Consider the following 13,045-nt stretch of genomic DNA (forward strand, 5'->3'; position numbering starts at 1 on the left):
CTCTTCTCCTAAACTATTCAAAGAGTCTGCCCTCAAATTACTATTACAAATAAATTTGTGAAAAAAAAGTATTTTAAAGACATTTTAAACACGATTTTAGCAACATAAATCATTTAAAGAAGACTAACCCTAAACCACACAGTTTGAGAACCACTACTCTAGGCAGTCTGCACGTACTGGGATAACTACATAGGTTAAGCACAGAGAGAAAGCGATTTAATCTTACTTCGTCTCTCAAAATTTATGATAATTTTACTTATCTTCAGGTTAAAATCTCAGTCGCTAGTGTGTGAAGAGACCAGCAGCGCCTCGACGTTCAGCGTCTCGTACGTCACCTACCACGTGGTCTCCTTTTCACGTGGACAACGCGGAAGTTAGCGCCGTGTGCTTCCTATGTCAACATCTTACTGCACAGTTAAAGCATACTTTAAATATTTCTTTTGTGGTAAAGCGGTATATTTTTGTAGCTGTTGGTGTTTTCTTTGCGCCTGTGTGTAGCTATGGCTGAGGAGGTCTGTTGTCTGAAGGCTCAGCTAAAGGAGAAAGAAAAAGAGATTGCTGCACTGAAGAAGAAATTAGCACAGCTGGAAAAGGTATGAAAGACTTCTAAGTGGCTGTTGTGTTTTTATAAACTATGTACCTCCTTTTTTATGGACCATGGTTAAAGGCGTAGCTACAACGTTGGCAACTTTGTAGCCTAGTTTAGTCGACATAACGCCAAACATTGCCCATAGTCTGCCAGAGAACACAATAGCGCGTTGTATGAGACAGTAATGATGTAATAAAGACAGCTAAGTAGCATTTTAGCCAGCTAGAGAACTTCCCAATTGTCCCGTCAAGATAATGTACTGCTGAGGAGTAAGTTCACATTATATTGGTCGTGTAACAGTGGTGGGAGAAGCATACAAATCCTTTCCTTAAGTACAAGTATCAGTACAGCATACAGAGCAAAAATCCTGCATTACAAATGTTCCTTAAGGTAAAGTACATAACTGTCAGATGAAGTATTTAGTTGAAGTGCAAATGCTGTTTTCAACCCTCTAATTTACATTTTTTTTAAATCTATGAAATCATGAAATTATTCATACTGAAACGTGAATTCAATTTGCAATTCAGTTTTAGTTACACAGCACAAGTTCATAACATAAATCAGGTCACTCAATTTAGTGAACACCTTACAATTTAATATTATAGAGAGAAAGCCAACATATCCAGAGATTCCATTTGAACAACTTTTTGGCAACAGTAGGAAGAAAAAAAGCTCTATCTCGACCAGTTGGGGTGAGGATAAAGGGGAGAGAGAAAAGTATACTATTGACAAACCGACAACCACACATAAGGGGAAGTTTGTAAGGCCTGAAACAGTTGACCAGAAAGTTGTAGCTCCAGGGCCACATACACCTGCAGAGAGGACACATCACAAACTACAGGAGATGGAGGACACAACGTTAGTGACAAGCAATGGTAACAGAAATTTATAGGGAGTGAAGCAGAGGAGAATAGTAAAGAGATGCTCAGTGCATCGTGCAAAATCCACCTACAGTGTGGTTTATAGCAGCATAACTAAGAGATGGCTCAGGGTCACCTGAGCAGCTATAACTGTATGTTTAATCAAAAAGGAAAGTTTTAAGCCTAATTTTAAAAACAGAGAGGGTGCCTGCCTTCCAAACCGAAACTGGAAGCTGCTTTTATGACAAAGGAGCCTGATAGCTAACGGCTCTGCTACAATTCTGCTTTAGGAAACTGTAGGAGCCAAGGCACTCTGAGAGTAAAGTGACAATATGATACAATACAGTCTTTAATATGCAGGGAAGCTTATTCACTGAGGGTTTCATATATGAGGAGAGGGATTTGAAGCTATATTCTGAATTTTACAATAAAAATAAGCTTACTGGTTCCTGCCATCTGTGTGTCATCATCATCACAATCACATGATTAGGTGATTAATGGGAGAGGAAAGACAAAAACTAGAAAGTTTGACACAAATCTGTTTTCAGTTTCGACTTCTGGTCTAATTTTGAATTTTGGTTAGATATTGAACATGGATCATTTATTTATTTAATGAAACTATGAGGGAAATTAGAGGGAAAATTCACTATTTGGTGGAGTTGTTAAAAATTTGTAGACGTCTGAAGTGTGTCCCCGACTACACAGTAGTTTTTGTGAAACATCAGAAATCACAAAGGTTGGAAACTACAGGTTAAATATTTCATATTGTGTTGTATTTCAAAAGCTTGTATTATCATTGACTGTGTTAAATCTCCATTTTGAGTAAGTATCCAACATGTCCCTACTGAAATGTAGTGGAGTGGAAGTATAAAAAAGCATAAAATGAGATGGGTAAAGTGGACGTGCATCAAAATTGTACTTAGCTACAACTCTTGAGTAAATGCGCTTGTTTCTTTCCATCACTGCCTGTAATACAGCTGACACATGACACCTACTAAATCACAGTGTAGTCATTGTTTCACCTCCTAATCAGTAGAAACACACAAATCCACATTTGAACATACTGAATAAATGGTAGGCACTTAAAAAGGAGATAAACATGTAAGAGTAACATTCCAAACTGTTCACTTCTTGAGAGCGATTACACAGCACCAACATGAGAAAATGATTGTGTGTTAAAAGTAAAACATTAAACTTTCTTATTTATATTAAAAAAAAATACATGGAAATGCAGTACATTTAAAGGTTAAGAATTTACTTTTTGTTGCTGCTTGATCCAAAAAGAAAACTCATGCTATTTGCATTTTTTTATGACTAATTTACAAGGAAAGCCTGTTTCTTCCCATTTAAGTGATTGGGTTTTAAAGTTTGTCTCTTATTCACAAGACACAAAGTTTGTTGACATGCAGGCTCCATATGTACACACCAAAATGAGAGAGGATCAGGTGAAAAATACTGAGATGGAAGATTTGGTTGCAAAAAGAAACAAACATCAGTTTTAAGGAAATACTTTGCAACAGAAAGAATGATGTTGACCAAAAACAGCTACTCCGTCACCACAAAAAGCAACTCAACTAATTTGTTTGCTCATTTAAATCAGCACCACAATGTCACCACAAATAGTTATTCAAATCATCTGGTGAAAATTCCTGAATTTTTTCATATCGCAGAAAAACAAAATATTGCGCTGTCAGATTTCTCTAGTATTATGCAGCCCTATTTCTAAAGAAATACAACATATTTAATGAGTTAAATCAATCTTAAATGCTTAAGAAAATATAAGTAAGCACACTAGAAGTCACTTTATTCCCTCCTCATTATTAACAGAAATGTTCAGGACTGTGATCACACACGACTCACAGCTCTCATACACATACATTTGATCTATTTAGTGTGTTAACATGCCCCCTTGGTGTGATATTAGAACCATACCACTGTCCTGGAGCTGCATGACAAGGTGACACCTATAACTTCCCTGACATCCAAACCAGCGCTAAGCAACGAGGACATCATGCGCTACAGCAGACAGCTCCTACTGCCAGAGCTGGGTGTGCAAGGTACGAATAGCTATAGACCGTTATTTTGATCCACAATGCAATAAGCCTTCTGTTGGTAGGTTTATCACACAATTCAACACAACAGAGTGAATCTTGATTGTCCACAGGTCAGCTAAACTTATCCAAGACATCAGTGCTGATTGTGGGTTGTGGAGGACTAGGCTGCCCCTTGGCACAGTATCTTGCAGCAGCAGGCATCGGTAGGTAATCTCGTTTAATAATACACATCATGACATTGCGCCAAACTGGTCAAATCATTAACTACATTTTAGTTGTCTATGAATGAAATACACTTTCTGTCCGGAAAAAAAAGTAGTCACTTGTATTTAACTAAGCAAATAGGTAAGAGCATTCCATTGGATGATTACTGCAGTGATGAAAATGTTTCAATAGCAACAACTTATGTAGCTGTTGCAGTGAGGAGCTTCTCATCTCTTAAACAACCGTGTCAGATGGCATATCCCGTGGTTGTAGAAAGGATGTTAATCTGTCTCAGAAAGGTCAAAATATTGGTTTGCATCAAGCAAAGAAAACTAAGGAGATTTCTGAAACTAGTATAGTAGTGAACCATCATCTTCAAGGAACAAATGTGGTTGGTCATGTGGTCTGATGAGTCCAGATTTATCCTGTTCCAAAGTGATGAGTGCATCACAGTAAGAAGAGAGGCGGATGAAGTGATGCCCTCATCATGGCTGGTGCCTAGTGTACAAATCTGTGGGGGTTAGGGTTATGATCTGGGGTTGCTGCAGTTGGTCAGGTCCAGGTTCAGCAACGTTATGTGCCCAAATAATGAGGTCAGCTGACTACCTAAGTATACTATAAAATACCAGGTCTTTCCATCAATGGAGTTTTTCCTCCCTGATGGCATATTCTGAGATGACAATGCTAGGATTCATAGGGCTCACATTGTAAATGAGTGGATCAGGGAGCATGAGACATCATTTTCAGGCATGGATTGGCCTCCACAGAGTCCAGACCTCAGCCCCATTGAGAATCTTTGGGATGTGCTGGAGAAGACTATGCGCAATGGTCTGACTCTCCCATCATCAATGCAAGATCTTGGCAGAAAATTAATGCAGCTCTGGACAGAAATAAATGCTGTGACTTTGCAGAAGCTTATCAAAGCAATGTGTGCCGTTCTCAAAGCTGAAGGTGGTCCAATGAAATATTAGAGTGAACGACAGTTTTTTGGCCAGTCAGTGCATAAGGTTTGGGTGTAATTTTAGAACTGTCATAAATTTACAGTTCAAGTCTATCGCTAGCATTCTAACTCGGCAATTCAAGGAAACATGATGACGTTTAGACTTTTTAATTTAAAAACTGCCAGTAAAACCTTCAAAATACTCACTTTTTAGAATTTGCACCCAGGTTAAGGAATTTAATGGCCACTGTTTGTAATGGTTGGACATTTACTTTATAGTCTTTCTGAGTGAATTGCTCATTTTCGTGTCTCCCTCAGGACGCCTCGGCCTGTTAGACTACGACGAAGTGGAGCTTAGTAACCTGCACAGACAGGTGCTTCATGGGGAGGAGAACCAGGGCCAGGCCAAGGCTCTGTCTGCTGCCAAAGCAGTTAAAAGGTATACAAAATTACACATAATGTGGAACAGTGCCAGTGTACAATATGTGCAATTCACAAGCAGCTTACAACAGGTTACTACTTGTAGAACAAGGATGATGAGCGTTTGATAAATGAGCCCTTGCTCATCTTTGACAAAACAGCCCCAAACAAATTGGAACAAAGTAGTTACTGTTAGATATTATTAGTACATGTTCAGCAACTATGATAATTGGCGTATTTTTAGGCTTTCTGTGACCATTTGGTTGGTTTGTAATTCATGCTGGTGCTCTCCAGTCTCACCACAAGTTATATTTGGTTGTGTATTTCTCCCAAGTCTACAAATATTGTGTAAACATGTTATTTTAGAGACAGCTGTTTTTGGTGCCTTTCTACCTCACAGTGGGCCTACTGTGGTTAGCACACACAATGTACAGACACAGCCACATGGGGGCGTCATTTCTCTGACCAGCAAATAACTAGTACACTGTTTTGCTGCTGTGCCACACCACATTACCATCCTTCCTTGTTTTGCTGTTAATCACTCTGTAATGATGTTTGGCTGTGTGCATGATGCAAACTATACCAGGGAAAATGTTAAGGTTATTAGTTAGTTTTTGCCACTGTTTTAATAGTTGAGATAGATAGCCATGCTTGAAAGAAGAGAAAAGCCAGGGCAGACGTGACTAAGTTCCCATGTCATACTCAAAAGTCACATGTTGTAGTTTTGTGGTTTTATAATGATGTAACCAAACCACCAAAATGGCTATTAATAGAAGTTGTGTGATTCAAATCTGCTAATTATAGAGGACAAAATCAGACTTTTTAGGAACTAAATTGCTTTTTCCAAATGTGAATTTATGTCTGCAGGCTAAATTCCACTGTCGAGTGTATTCCCTACCACCTGCAGCTCTCAACGGAGAACGCCTTGCAGCTCATTCAACAGTATCCTTAGCCTACATCTGTTCCACAGACCTGCCACTGCCTAATTGTCTTCAGCTACACATCTTATAGCAGCCATCTGCTAATTCTTACTCAAGCTTGTGATTACTTGTAATGCATGAAAAGCATTTAGGAATTCAGTAGGAACTGTAAGCAAGCTGTAATACCGATAAGTTCCCGGATGAGGACACCTTGACTTCACTGACCTCATATATGACATTGTGGCTGATTGCTCAGACAATGTCCCCACTCGTTATCTGGTGAATGACGCCTGTGTGATCAGCGGCAAGCCTCTCGTGTCAGCAAGTGCTTTGCGAATGGAGGGGCAGGTAAGGTTGAAAGCAGCCTTATTTTTCCCATCAGTGTGACCTTGAAATTTGCAGTATCATTTATGTGTGTCTACAGCTGACAGTATATAACTACCGTGGAGGCCCTTGCTACAGATGTCTATACCCAGTACCTCCACCCCCAGAGACGGTGACCAACTGCTCTGATGGAGGAGTGTTGGGAGTGGGTGAGTCTTGTCCCCGAACTTTCTCAGAAGTCCTTAAGTTTTCATAGAATACAGTTTGCATAAGCAAAGCCTTTTTGTAACATATTCCACTTTCAGTTCCAGGAATAATGGGCTGCTTCCAAGCTTTGGAGGTCCTCAAGATTGCCTCTGGACAAGGCTGTATCTTTTTTTTTTCCATTCTTTACTCCAGTGTTACACATTGCTCCTTCCTTGGGCATTATGTTTCTTCGCATCATGAGCTTTATTTTGCCTTGTCGTTTGATGAATCAGCAATGAATAGGTATTTTGTGCATGGCTGATAAAACAAATATTTTATCTGCTTTCTCTGGAACTCTGCTGACGCTTCATTTGCTATTGTCCCCTGAAGCTGTTGTGGTTACTGTGTTCTAGTGCTAATACTGAAACTAACAACAAGGAATAGACTTACCCTATTTTACCCTTTGTGTTGCATTGCCGTACATATGCTAACACCTGGTGATGATGCGTCAGCTGAGGAAGTGTTGTACTGTTTTTCCACCAAAGGTCCCGATTGTTGCTGTGATGTGTACTAGAGAGAGACATGCCATTCAAATGTGGTAATAAAGTAGGCTTTCCCTTGACTGGGCGTGCCAGCTTCCTGCGGCCAGCAACTGGTGATGTTCGACGCTCAAGATGCCAGGTTCAGGTCGATCAAGCTGCGACCGAAACAGCCTGGCTGTGCAGTGTGTGGAGAAAACCCCAGTGTGACCCAACTGGTGGACTATGAGGCTTTCTGTGGGTCTGCTGCCACAGATAAGGTTGGTTGTAAAAGAAACCAATGAGGTACCTCATATTGGCAGGTTGTGCCCGTTTTCACTTGGATGTAGTGAAGTGTTTCTTATACTGGATTTCATTAATACGATATTTAGAAAGTACACGTAATTATCCCCTAATTACAGGAAAATTCTCTTTTCAGTGCCGCAAACTTAACCTCCTGTCCAAAGATCAGAGGATCACAGTACAGGTAAGGAATTCATACTCCAGAACAGTTAGTCATTGCATGACTGCCTGCATTTAGTGCTGTTTATTTTATGATTACTCACAATTTTCTCAGTTTTCATGTGCATTCATAGACTGATTGCATCTCAGTGCTGACCCAGCCTCAAATGGGAAATGACTTAAAATGTGCCTGTAGAATTTCTATGGGAAAGAATAACATGTTCTATTTGGCACCGAGAGCAGTGGTGGTGGATTGCATCTGTTTATATTTCTGCAGAATTGGCGCTTTGAAACCCACTGAGTCATTAGGTGCAGAGATGGGGATCATGATTGATTAGGGTGCAGACGAGATTGTGCAAGGGGCTCCAGTTAGAAACAGTTTTGTTTCCTGCGATTTAAAGAAAAGCAGTGAAAATGTTCATAGGACTCCCCAATTACAAATCCAGGCAGCGTTTCAACATTTGCTGCGAGTAATTTTGGTTTCCCTGTTTAACTAAAGATATAAATCAATGTCTTTTTCCAAAAACTAGAACCACACCTCTCACTAATCATAGAGCTCATAGTGTATATGCATTAAAGACTGTTTTATTGTGATTCCAGGATTATAAATCAATATTGGACAACGCAGGGCCCCATGTCTTGCTGGATGTGCGCCCTCTTGTGGAGGTGGATATATGCCACTTACCCTTCTCTCTCAGTATCCTTTTAGGAATGGAGACACAAATTTACTGTCATAGTTTTGCACTTTCTTTTCATATTCTTCCTGGTTCCCATTCCTGTGTGATTATTCTGCTTATATTGCTGCCAGATATTCCACTCTCAAGTTTAGAGGACAGGAAGAGTGAGCATCTCCAGTTACTTCAGGAAAGAATCAGCGAATTGAAACAGCAGATGGCAGGTGACTGCCGGCCTCCAGGTAACTTGGCAAAACACCATTCAGGCTCTGTATATGTTGTTTGAAATGAACAGGCACGTAGAGTCACTTGTGCATATTCACAGTCCACTGTGTCGTCTCATACTGCCGGGCCGCAGGCTTATTTTGGACGGCTACTAACAGGTTGTAATGGGGTTGCTAGGTGACCCCTTTTCCAAAACAAGTACGGTCAACCGAGCAGCTGGCTTGCTGTAGAGAAATTAACATGCAAAACATTATTTTGGTGGTGTTCTTTAATCAGTCAGCTAAATTTAGCTTTGTGAAGTTTTAACTTACCACTTTACATGATCTTAATTTTAAACTTTCACCTGATTTTATTTAATGTACCATTCAAACTCTTGTAAGGATGCTGAGATTCATTAGTAATAATAATATTATAATTATAAGTACAACTTTATTTATTTAGCACAGTTTGCTTTATATCAATAACAATAGGTGAATATAATTAAATAAAAACATAAAAATAGTATTGATTATATTAAATAAAAGTATTACATTGGTCTGATACATGTAGTAGATTGCATGAAGCTACAAAAAACATCACAAACACAAGCCTAAAAAGATAAGTTTTGAGGTTTTGTGGTGTTTTTGGATCTTCTAAATGCTTCTTCTAAAGTATATCAAATCTCCAGTGGTGTGATCATCTCTCATTGTTTTCTCCCTGTGGTTTCTTCCAGTTTATGTGATCTGTAAGCAGGGTAATGACTCACAGAAGGCCGTGCAGGTTCTGGAGAAAATGAGTGGATCAGAAGTGGACAGTATTGCAGTAAAAGACATCAGTGGAGGCCTCATGGCATGGGTGAAGAGAATAGACCCCACATTTCCACAATATTAATTCATTTTAAATCTCATTGTGCTAATAAACTATGTATTTTACCTGCTATCTTTGCTTATTTTCAGTTGTATGTGTACTGGGCATGCTTGGAGGTAAACTGTCCTTGATGTTACTGCTGAATTGCAGAATTTAACTCAGCAAGAGTAACCATGGACAAGTTCCCAAAATCTCTTGTGTAATCTAGTGAGCTGACAGATAACACGTAAGCATCATTGCAAAATCAGGCCCTTCCTGTTTTTTTCCTTGCCAATCCTTAGAAGTTCCAGGTAGTTGCAGAGAACATAAAACTCCGTATGTACTCCAGGAAATCGACCTTTTTTAAATGAAGTGAAAGCAATAGCCACAGACAAATTCATCCAGTAAGCTCAAGTTGAGCTGTTCATGGATGAAGAGAAAGAAACAGAACAAACTGAAAGTCAACAGACAATCTGTTGCTTTGATGTACTTTTATTTAAATAAAGTCAGTTTATTCCCCATTTAACTCTGTATTTAAACTCTTAAGGGGCTGCTGAGGGCTCAATGTATTACTAAACGATCCGGGTCATGTGGAATAAAGTATTTTTTCTTGGCATGGCCAAGTTGAAATAACGGAAAAGAAAGGCACAGGCGCATTGGTTGGAGCTCCATTGGAGGCGCCATTGCTTCACCACGGACTGTAGTTCAAGTTTTCCTCCCCACACATGGAAAGTCGGTTATGCGGAGATAATAAAAGACTCCAAGCCCCAGAGACGGTCGCTGCTCATTTTCTCGTCAAGCAGGGGGAGTAGTCACAGCTGGAAGGATAATAAGATGCGCATGAATTTACAAACTGGAATAAAAGATAAGAGAAAATAAATGGACGGCACGGTTAGTCTCAGCGAGTCTGTGTGCAAAACTACACTCGGTGTTTGTCATGTGTAGGCTGCGGCGCTGTGCTTTTGTGCGCGACTTCAAAAAAAAGTGTAGAAGAATAAACGTTCAGACTCCGCTTTCCTCAGTGGATGGAGTTAAAAAGTTTCTTCAGTGCTCTCACAATGGAAAGAAAAGCGCCCTTCGCCGAGAGTGAAGGTAAAGTATCATTTCAGTCACCTTTCACTCGACGTTTGCTTTTAAACGGACTTTACACGAAGAAGTGCTTCAGCTGCGACTAAACTGTACCGAAAATGTGCAAATTCAGGGCTTGTATAACTTGTTTTGCTGGCATTCTCGACTCGGGTTGTGTTCTGCCAGCAAGCCAATCGAAAGTGGGAGGGGTGCAGATGTTCAGGAGCCTTGGTTCCAGATGTTTGTGAAGTTTGAATTGGTGTAAACACAGAAATGATACGCTTTGTCGACTTTTACGTGTCTTTTAAGCTGTTCATTTATTGTTTTGCGCCTTAGCTTAAAGGCTAGATGTAGTAGCAACTTTATTAAATGTATAAACAGTCATAAAAGTACAGTAGCGTTGTAAAAGTATTGACTTCATACACAAATGTTTAAGTTGTAGCTCTATTAGCATAGTTTATGTACTGTATGGTAATATGAGCTAGCCCAAAGCTAACCATGGGGAAGTACTGAGAACCAGAACAGTACAAGGCAGCAGCAAGGCAAACTCAAATAGAAATTGTGTGTGTGTGTGTGTGTATATATATATATATATATATATATATATATATATATATATATATATAAAAAAAAAATCAGATAACGTAGTGGAATTACTGCTTATAGCAAAGTCAAGTGGACAAAAAGTAACACAAGTTGTCTTAATGAATTTGTGCTCCCAATATACCTGATTCATTCATACTCCCTGGATTTTCTCCACTGTTTTCAGATTAGTGAGTACATTTTTCATTGTAAAAATAGCAGTGTGTGTGTTTGTGTGTATGTTTGCAGTGACAGGCTTCCTGTGGTCAGAGTGGATTACTGACTTCAGTAAGGAGAAGGAGCAAAACTCCAGGATATGAAGTTTGTTGCAGTGATCTTACTGCAGAGGTCTGCGGATTGCTCAGAGACTTTTTCTCCATCACCTGCCCATCTAGTGAATGAGCGTGCATTGTGCGAGCTCAGGTGGGTGGATAGGTTATTATCCTCTTAATTTCTAGAAGAAAATGCCGCTTTAATACAAGCATACAGTGTCGAGTCACTACTACTGATGAGGACTAAAGATTCCCCATACGAGTCACTCCGCAGAGGTCCAGCTGTGCTTTTTTCCACCAGCACTCAGTGAATTCTCCACTATTCAGCATTTCACGTCGCAACTGGAAGAAACCCAATGTCTGCCTCCTCTCCCCCGTCCTTACCTCGAGCCTTCCTCCACTCTCTCCATCCGCACCACCCGTCATCCGCCCTGACGCCGAGCTCACCCGGACCGCTCTACACGCGGCTGTCCAACGGCAGTCACACCGCCCCCAGCCCCACCAACTCCCGCAGCTCTTTCCATGGGGTGTCCTTCCTGCTGCAGATCGGACTGACCAGAGAGACGGTGAACCTGGAGGCCAGTGACCTGTCGCTGTCGGCTGTCAAGGACCTGGTGTGCTCCATAGTGGATCAGAAGGTAAGGATGACATCAGATTTCTGAAATCTTACAACTTCCCATTCCTGTAATTCACACTCTGTTCTCAGTTATAAAGGCAAGGCAAGCTTATTTCTATAGCTCAATTCGTACACAAGGCAATTCAAGGTGCTTTACAATGGCAAGGAAATACATTCAGCTCATAACTTTAAAATTAAGTATAAAGATGATTTAAAAGTAGAGAAATAAAACATTGAACAAACAGCAATAAAAGTGCATTCAGCACACAACTTAAGGTCATAAAGGTCACCCCTCATCAAGCATTTTATCTACAGGCTCCTTTGAGGTAAAAGGTTTTCCACAAACACATGCATACCCATTAATATGACCTTGTTTTCAGACTTAGGCAACGATATCAAAGGTGGTAGGGGACCAACACGATGATGCACCAGCATGTGTTTTGCCATCTTCTACCATATTCATCTGTTTAGGCTTTGTTTTCCAAAGCAGACATCTGGGCCATGTGCCTCAAAATGAGTCAAACACCGCAGAAGCATGCACACGACAGCACTGATGCTCCTCCAGTTACACGACACAGTCTAGCAGTGCCAGTTATTTACATTGTGGTGTAATGTTACTGAACACGATGCAAGTGCACGCATATATACAAAACTACACAGTGGTTTTGTGCGTCTTATGTATGTTGGACCTACTTTATTTTCCATGACAGTGGTAATGTGTTGTAATGACACCGGAGTGTAGCCTTAGCATGAAAAGAAGCTTTAAACACAAGAATAGACTGCATCATTCTGCTTCATTTGCCTTTTCATATTTGGTCGTGTGAGAAGTGCAAATCAATGGTGCCAGCTTTAATGTCCTTGTTCTTGTTCGTTTTTGAGTGCTTGAGAAGTCCTGATCATGGTTTGTGTGTGTGCCTGTTTATAATACGCAAAGTAAGACTGAGAGAACATTTAAATTTTTGCTTTTAATTTGAAGCAGCCCTATATAATAGGCATTGTAAAGCTACAACACCACATGTTGTGCCTTTTATATGAAGTGGGGTTCTTTATCAGACAAACATGTTCATTGGAGTAGAAATACCAAATGAGATCAAAAACGAATTCCACATAAACTGGGGAGTGAAATTTAACAGTACATTTGCATAGAATTAAAATGAATCCTTCAAATTAAATTGAAAGTTAATAATATCCATTATTATTTATCTACTAAATATGCTGTACTTCTTAACATATGTAGATGCTCTAAACCTCTTACAGGCCTTCTATGAGCCCATGAGTGTGTACTGTACTTCATAGCTGCGTGGGA

At 40.0% G+C, this 13,045-nt stretch overlaps 2 protein-coding genes across 4 annotated transcripts in view; both read left to right on the forward strand.

Annotated features, from left to right (window-relative positions):
* Positions 1-353: 353 nt before the first annotated feature.
* On the forward strand, positions 354-9,294 carry mocs3 (molybdenum cofactor synthesis 3). Its single transcript, XM_023271918.3, has 13 exons — positions 354-593; positions 3,374-3,506; positions 3,614-3,706; positions 4,966-5,086; positions 5,935-6,009; positions 6,218-6,335; positions 6,412-6,520; positions 6,617-6,679; positions 7,133-7,296; positions 7,455-7,502; positions 8,078-8,174; positions 8,286-8,393; positions 9,089-9,294. Exons 1-13 carry the CDS (start codon positions 501-503, stop codon positions 9,244-9,246), a joined length of 1,380 nt encoding a protein of 459 aa, XP_023127686.2. The 5' UTR covers positions 354-500; the 3' UTR covers positions 9,247-9,294.
* A 138-nt stretch (positions 9,295-9,432) lies between these two features.
* The window catches only part of prkd3 (protein kinase D3), a 39,992-nt gene continuing 36,379 nt past the window's right edge, over positions 9,433-13,045 (forward strand). For all 3 annotated transcript variants that reach the window (XM_023271905.3, XM_023271907.3, XM_023271906.3), the window contains exons 1-2: positions 9,433-10,293; positions 11,101-11,761. In XM_023271905.3, the coding sequence (XP_023127673.2) occupies positions 11,480-11,761 (282 nt within the window). In that variant the 5' untranslated portion in view covers positions 9,433-10,293; positions 11,101-11,479. The remainder of the gene's footprint in view (positions 10,294-11,100; positions 11,762-13,045) is intronic.

Source organism: Amphiprion ocellaris, chromosome 20, assembly GCF_022539595.1.
Source record: "Amphiprion ocellaris isolate individual 3 ecotype Okinawa chromosome 20, ASM2253959v1, whole genome shotgun sequence".
NCBI lineage: Eukaryota > Metazoa > Chordata > Actinopteri > Pomacentridae > Amphiprion > Amphiprion ocellaris.